Source organism: Lactuca serriola, chromosome 1 (assembly GCF_051521515.1).
Source record: "Lactuca serriola cultivar US96UC23 chromosome 1, Lser_US96UC23_V15, whole genome shotgun sequence".
NCBI classification, from domain to species: Eukaryota; Viridiplantae; Streptophyta; class Magnoliopsida; order Asterales; family Asteraceae; genus Lactuca; species Lactuca serriola.
This window is the reverse complement of record NC_136408.1, coordinates 655,396-663,372: the sequence shown is the minus strand read 5'-3', so window position 1 is coordinate 663,372 and position 7,977 is coordinate 655,396. Positions and strand designations below refer to the sequence as shown.

The 7,977-nt window shown below is 37.1% G+C and overlaps 1 protein-coding gene across 4 annotated transcripts; it reads left to right on the top strand.

The window, feature by feature from the left end:
- Positions 1–600: 600 nt before the first annotated feature.
- Positions 601–7,576, top strand: LOC145088058 (pre-mRNA-processing protein 40A-like). Of its 4 annotated transcripts, none has more exons than XM_079027307.1 (28): positions 601–860; positions 1,890–1,955; positions 2,035–2,253; positions 2,337–2,483; positions 2,602–2,678; positions 2,821–2,890; positions 2,984–3,036; positions 3,119–3,176; positions 3,289–3,548; positions 3,631–3,700; positions 3,781–3,879; positions 3,953–4,021; positions 4,099–4,176; positions 4,253–4,339; positions 4,450–4,484; positions 4,585–4,690; positions 4,771–4,851; positions 4,929–5,021; positions 5,094–5,147; positions 5,218–5,334; positions 5,420–5,518; positions 5,596–5,643; positions 5,733–5,822; positions 6,317–6,424; positions 6,502–6,566; positions 6,653–6,755; positions 6,863–7,174; positions 7,281–7,576. In XM_079027307.1, exons 1-28 carry the CDS (start codon positions 828–830, stop codon positions 7,431–7,433), a joined length of 2,850 nt encoding a protein of 949 aa, XP_078883433.1. In that variant the 5' UTR covers positions 601–827; the 3' UTR covers positions 7,434–7,576. The 4 variants fall into 4 exon arrangements, with proteins under 4 accessions (XP_078883433.1, XP_078884247.1, XP_078883895.1 ...); XM_079028121.1 differs by having other exon boundaries at positions 602–860; positions 2,376–2,483; XM_079027769.1 differs by having other exon boundaries at positions 602–860; positions 2,376–2,483; positions 2,599–2,678.
- The last annotated feature ends 401 nt before the right edge of the window (positions 7,577–7,977 follow it).

Here is a 7,977-nt window from a genome sequence, read left to right as displayed (position 1 = left end):
TAGAATATATTGGTATGATTTTGTCCGTCTTTGGTCCGAATTGATTTAATTTGGATCGAACTAAATTGTGGTTTTATCGAAAAAAGTTAACAAAATTAATGTAACCGGGTTACCCGCTCCCGGAACCGGAACCGCCGGTTCCGGGACTGGTTCCAAACATTTAAGAACCGCCTAAAGCGGTTCCGGTTCCGGTTCTAACTTTCTAGGAACCGCCGGTTCCGGTTCTGGTTCCAAACATTTAAGAACCGCCTAAAGCAGTTCCGGTTCCGGTTTTAACTTTCTAAGAACCGCTGGTTCCGGTTCCGGTTCTCGACAAATGAGGCGGGTACCCGCTTATGCTCATCCCTAACCGGAATACCAAATTTCGATGTAGAGTAACGTAAGACACTAACTAAATGAGTTTTGGATGGTCCTAACAGTAAATAACATATCCACGACCCGTGACTTGATCTTCATGTTCAGACAAGTTGTTTGCGTCAACAAAATAAATATTTTACATCAATAATCTTATGTTTTTATTTTTGTATGTTCTCTTTTTCCGAGTTTCCAGTAATAATATATATACAATCGTCCAAATTAAACATCTCCAAAACGAAAGAAATATATATACAATCGTCCCACGGTCTAGGCTCGTATATAAATGGGCTAGGTCAATTTCTCTCGCAACGCCACTATTGAGTATTGAGTATACCATCCAACGGCTAATTGTATCCTTAAATCAAACCTCCTTGGGGTTGGGGTGTTCGCGACTACTAGGATTGAATACGCAGTTCACTCGGATTAGGGCTTATTAGCTCCGTTCTCTGTTTTCTTGCTTATGCGCAACAATGGATAACAATCCTCAGAATTCCGGTGCACAGGTAATCTTGATTTTGAGTATGTTATCTATTTGATTTTGCCAGAAACTACTTGACTAAACCCTAAATTGTATCTTTAATTATATTTCGCTCTGGACTGTGGTTCTTCATTATTGGAGGTGTAACCACACACAGAACCGCCTTTTTGGGTTTTATGTTCAGGAAGGGTGTGGGAACGTGTGGATCGGAGTTAACAGAAGTTAGTTTTTATTGGTTGAATGTTCTTCAGTAATCTAAAGATAGTAAAGTTCAAATTTTGAGTTGCATAATACAACATAATGTAAATAAATGATCATTCATATAAATAAGAATGTTTTCTTTACAAATAGATTAGGTACAGACTCATACGTTACCAAGAAGATAAGCAAGCATTAGTGTTTGTGTTATGCATACTGTCAAGGTTTAAACCTTTGTTGAATTGGATTAGGCTACAAGCTACCCTGAAGCTGTAAGACTGAAGTGATCCCCAATATGAGTTGCTCATTATTAGGTTCGAATCATGACAGAACAGTTCAAATCAATAATGAATCAGAATATTCTTCGAATTTTCATCATAATTAAATCATCTCCTACATAAGGCCACAGTACCACACAAATATGTAATTTACCCATTACCAAATTTGTTTCAATCAGGAGTTCAATGTGGGTTTCTCAGTTCATCCCCATGGTGGCTGTTATCAACAATCTTCTCTTCTTATCTTCATTTCTTATCTTCTTGTGACACTGATAGGTCCCCTTTGATCTCTTCCTACTCGATTTTTGGATGGTCTTTTCTTTCGTTGTTGGACTAATTAAACCTGTAAAAATCCAATGTATTAAAGAAAATACATATTAGAAGCATCAAAGGCGTAAAAGGGACACTGTAAATCATATCCTCAAAGGAACCTTGGTGGAATGCTCATCACTACTGTCATTTGAGAAAATTTAACAAGTTATATGTGTGCTTACATTTAATCTTTCCGTATGTTACTGGAATTGGAATGCAATAATAATATAGTGTTTACTCACTCATAAATGTATATTATCTTGTAGTCTCTGCGGCCACCTGCAATCGGATCCATTGGCTCTCAAAGTTTTGGAACAAACTTTTCAATACAAGTATGCATGGCTTCTTCATCCCTGTTTTGGTGATGCTTTTATGTTGCATAGAGATAGTGATTTTAATATGTTGGTGCAGTTCCGGCCTGTGGTTCCATCACAGCAAGGACAGGCACATGCGTTCATGCAGTCAGGTTCAGGCAGCCAGCAATATCGTCCTCAGTTTTCTCAACCAAGACCAGGTCAGCCTCCCTCATCACAAGCAATGCCAATGTCTTCTTATATGCAGCAGCAGCCAAACATGCCAATGTCTTCTTCTTCTTCTTCTTCTTCTTCTTCTTCTTCTTCTTCATACACTGTAAGGCCCAACCCCCCTTTCTCAGATCATGTGTTTAAGCATCAGAAATCAGAATCTATTTTATAATTGTTTTCTTGTCTCAGTTCACTGCCCCGTCGTTTGGGACAAATGTCTCTTCTCAGTTTCAGATGCAGACACCTGTTGGCGGACAACCTTGGCCGTCTTCTGGAAATCAAGGTCCACTAGCTGTTGCACCAATGCCACAAACTGGACATCAGCCCACAAATCAGGTATATCTTTATTACTATTCGTTTTCTGGCTCTGGCTGCTTCTTTTTTGGAATTATCCATGCGTAGTGTAACTTATGTTATACTTATTCATTTCAACTTTTGTTCATTCTTATAGCAGGCATTGAATGTTCTACATTCTTCTAGTCAAGAGGCATCATCAGATTGGCAAGAGTATACAGCTGGTGATGGAAGAAGGTACCTGTTTCATTTTTTTTTTCTACTTCAGACTCCATGTAATTTCTGTGTGGCACTGCTTCTTAATTTCCATCTCAAAGAATGATTTTTTTTTTTTTTTTTTTTTTTTTTTTTTTTTTTTTTTTTTTACATATCTTTGCAGATATTATTACAATAAGAATACAAAGCAATCTTCTTGGGAGAAGCCTTTGGAGTTGATGACACCTCTGGAGGTAGGTTATGACGCTGATCAGCTCAATTCAATGATATCTTTGTTGCTGTATCTTAATGGACATGTTCACATGTCATTGATATCTTTGTTGTAGAGGGCCGATGCCTCCACGGTTTGGAAAGAGTTCACAACTGCAGAGGGTAAAAAGTATGGATAAATAATCATGATAGAAATTTTCAAACCATCCCGTTTTTTCATCTCTAATGTACTTAACTTAATACATATGCAGATATTATTACAACAAGGATACAAAGCAGTCTAAATGGACGATACCTGAGGAATTAAAGGTCTCGGCTATTTTTACTTAAAACTCTGCTGATAATTGATATTCTTACTCTCTATCAGGACATAAAGCAAAAAGTTTGCCTCTGCTCTAAGATCTTGTTTGTACATGTTCAGTTGGCCCGTGAGCAGGCCGAGAAAGAAGCTTCTAGAAGTAGTCAAACTGAGATGGTGACTAATCCGAATGCTCCAGCCATTTCAACACCTTCTGCACTTGATCAATCTTCAGTTAATGACATTTCTTCAACAATACCCAGGGTGGCTTCAAGCCCTGCCCCCCATAATGTGGGATCTGAGTCATCATCTGTTGCAATCCCTCTTAATCCAGCAGTAGTTGCTGCTTCTATGATTCCTCCCAACTTACATTCTTCTCCAATGTAATTGTTTTTGATCCCTCCCCCTCCCCCTAACATTAGTATGCTGTGGTTTTGTATAATGTTGAAAAATGTAAAATTTCAGGAAGATGGAGGATTCATCTTCACATGGTGTTCCAAAAACCTTAGATGGAGTATCAACGCATGACACTGAGGTATGAGTTGTTAATGTCATCTTTGCCCCTTTTTCCTGCCTAATTTAAGAAATAAAAACAACTTAAATTTGTTTATTTAGGAAGCCAAGAAGGGCATGGCAGTTGCTGGAAAAGTGAACACGACACAAATAGAGGAGAAAGTTGTGGATGATGAACCCTTTATCTATGCGAGTAAGCAGGTATGATGCTAAAATATATTCATGTGGTAGATCCTGCTTGTTTGGATCTTTTACCAATTCTTGTCTTTTTTAGGAGGCAAAAGTTGCATTTAAAGCTTTATTGGAGGATGCAAATGTTGAGGCTGATTGGAACTGGGAGCAGGTATCGTTGCTAGTGGCCTGTACCTTATTTTATTTTATTTTATTTGTTTGTTATTGATGATTAAAGTGGCATATCAGGCAATGAGAGTGATCATAAATGATAAAAGATATGGTGCATTAAAAACACTTGGTGAACGGAAGCAGGCATTCAATGAGGTAATTAAAACCTTTTTTCATTGGTATGTATATTCACGTTGTATGGCTATCTGATATTGATTTATTTTCTTCGTAGTATCTGATGCAAAGAAAGAAATTGGAGGCTGAGGAGAGGCGCTTGAGGCAAAGAAAAGCAAAAGAAGAGTTCACAAAGATGTTAGAAGTATGTTGCTTTAATCTCTCTCTCTCTCTCTCTCTCTCTCTCTCTCTCTCTCTTTTGTTTTTGTCGAGGTTATGGTGTTTTTATCCATCCAGCTGATCACTCTTTTTCAGGAGTCCAAGGAATTGACATCATCCATGAGATGGAGGTATTGTTGAACAATTTTGATATATCATATGCTTTTGTTTTGGTTCATACATTACATACATGTTAAGATTTTGTAGTTGCACGATTTGTATGTAATCCAGCAAAGCCATGGCAATGTTTGAAGATGACGAGCGATATAAGGCTGTAGATCGACCTTCTGACAGAGAAGATCTTTTCCAAAACTACTTGGTTGATCTGCAGAAGAAAGTAAGTTGTGCTTATGATCTATCTGATAATGAACACACACTTTATCCATATTCCTGTGTTTAAAAAAAAAAAAAAATCAGGAAAGAGCAAAAGCTCAAGAGGAGCAACGGCAGTACAGATCAGAGTACAAGCAGTTTTTGGAGACTTGTGGGTTGATTAAGGTGAGGCTCCATCTGATAATTTACAATTGTTTATTTGGATATTAATTAACACTGTATCATGTGTTGTAACCAACCAGGTGGATACTCAGTGGCGGAAAGTTCAAGATCGTTTGGAAGATGATGAAAGATGTTCGCGCCTTGATAAGATTGATCGCTTGGAGATTTTCCAAGTATGTATTGTTTTGTATGCTAATGCTAAACTAGTTGATAGGAATTAGTTGATATTGTTTTTGTGGTGTCAGGAATATATCCGTGACCTGGAGAAGGAAGAAGACGAACAGAGGAAAATAAAAAAGGTAGTATTACTATTACTATTCTTGTTGTTGAAAAGGTGCCGGATTCATTTCAGTTGTTCATTTCTTGAAGGAACATATAAAAAGGGTGGAGCGTAAAAACCGTGATGAGTTTCGCAAGATGATGGAAGAGGATGTAAATTCGGGTACACTTACGGCTAAAACTCAATGGCGCGATTACTGTCAGAAGGTATGGATGGTATTAGTATACTAGGTTTTTTTTTTTTTTTTTTTTTTTTTTTGAAATATGAAAAAGTCTTTTAATTTTTTGACAGGTGAAGGAGTCTGTAGCTTATCAGGCTGTTGCTTCAAATACCTCTGGCTCAACTCCAAAAGATTTGTTTGAGGATGTTGCTGAAGAGTTGGAGAAGAAGGTATTATTTCCTAATGATAAAAAAAAAAAAATCCCCCCAACTTCTCTCTAAATGTTCCGTTTTGGTTTAATTGACAGTACCACGACGATAAAACTCGTGTGAAAGATGCTATGAAATTGAAAAAGGTAGGATTCATCATATATATAGATTTACATAGTAATATGTGGTGATTTATAGTTTTATTGTTGTTATGTATCTATCTGGCTCTTCCTAGGTGAGTGTTGTGCCAACATGGACATTTGAAGATTTCAAGGCTGCTATTGAGGATGACATCATCTCGTCTTTATCAGATATTAATCTGCAGGTATGCAATTGCCAGTAGTTTAAATTCAAGTAACAGTCCTTTATCTTATGGATTCTTTCTTTATGATTGTAACATTGACTGGATCTTCATCTGTCTCTACGGTTATATAAAGTAAAGTTGTATTTATTTGCTTGCATGTCTAGTATTAGTATCATCTTTTGAGATTCGGTTTGAAGCTTTTATACATTCATTCATTTAGTGGAATCTAGCAAACTAGTTTTGGGTGGTAGATGATAAAATTTATTTCAGTTCAGTTCAGTTCAGTTCAGTTTTGGTTGGTAATGTGTTGAAGAAGCTGTTTTGAATTGGTTGTATTGTATGGTATGATAAGTCAAATATTTGTTGAGAGAGAGGTTTAATGAAACCTGAAAGTGAGTTAGATAGGGTGGGTTGCTGGACTGTTGAAAGCAAATCTGAGGTGGTGCTGTTGACATGTCGAGTGATTTAATAATATTAAGCATTTTGATGAAATATGTGTGTGTGTGTGTGTTCAGCTGGTGTATGAAGATGTAGTTGAGAGGGCCAAGGAGAAAGAGGAGAAGGAAGCCAAAAAGCGTCAGCGTCTTACCAAAGAATTCACTGACTTATTGTACGACATCAAGGTACTTATCGTATCAACTTTTATATTTTTTAATTAAACAAAACAAGTAAAGCATCTGGAACTTGATCCACTCCTCAGGATATAACTGCATCATCTACGTGGGAGGAGTGCCAGCCACTGTTTGAGGAAACCTCCGAATACAGGTATGATGATTGTTGGAGGAAATCACTTTTTTTTAAAAAAAAAAAATAAAAAAATGATTATTGTTTGTTAATTTTATGGGAATTAGAGGTATTGGTGATGAGGGGGTTGCTCGTGAGGCCTTTGAGGAATACGTGGCTCGTTTGGTTGATAAGGCAAAAGAGAGGGAACGCAAACGGGAGGAGGACAAGGTAGTGCTTCCTTGTTGTTTTCCCACCTTTGTTTGTGATTGTGATCATCATCATCATCATCATAAATTAATAATAAAAAGCAAGCATGTGTGTGTGTGTGTGTTTAGGTGAGAAAGGAGGAAAAGGAGAGGAGGAAGGAGAAAGAACGGAGAGAGAAAGAGAAGGAGAAAGAAAAGAGATTGAAGAAGGATAAGGATGATTCAGATAGTGAGAATTTGGATATGATGATGGAGATTACTACCACCACCACCAAAGAGGATAAGAAAAGAGACAAAAAACATCGCAAAAGGCATCACCACCAGCAGCAGCAGCAGGATGATAATGATGATGATGCCACTTCTGATCAGGACGAAAGGGAGGACTTGGACTCCTCCTCCAAGAAGTCATCATCGCGTAGACATGGCAAAAAATCAAGAAAGGTACCTCACATCTCTCTCTCTTACTCTCTCTGTTGTATACAAAGTAAAATCTTTTTTTTTTTTTTTTTTTAATGGCATGGCAAATTGGCAATTGTGTGTATTGCAGCATGCATCCGCATATTCACCTGAATCGGGTAGCAGGGATAGTGAAAGCAAGCATAAAAAACAGAAAAGAGATTCCCGTAAAAATGGCAATGGTGGTGGTGAGGAGCTTGAAGATGGGGAACTCGGTGCGGGTGAGGATGGGGAAATCCAGTAGTCCACTGTCATGTTGTGTGAGGACTTGTACTTTATTGGATTGGGTAGCAGAGTTAGTAGCTTTATTTTATATTTACTGTCTTGTCATTTAGAATGAATTGATTCTCTTTTTTATTAATTTTTACCATGTCTTTTTTCATATTACACACCCACCTCTTACCAGTTACCAATGTATGTATTATATTACTTTTGTATCCGAGATGAAAGAAAGGGAAAGGGTACAATACAATATATATATATATATATATATATATATATATATATATATATATATATATATATATATATATTTTTTTTTTTAACCAGTTCTCTTGTCTTGTGACCAATCCTCTAGTTATATAGGCCTATAGGGTTATATATGATGAGTGTTCAACAGGTTTTACCATATCCTCCTCAACTCAAACTCTCACAGTCTCACTCTTACCGTAGTAGTATGTATATCTACCACCATCCACTCCAGAATCCAGATCAATGAATGTGAATGTACTTACTGTTGGAATCAATCAGGTTCATCTTTTTGATGGATGTGATGTAACTAGTTAGTT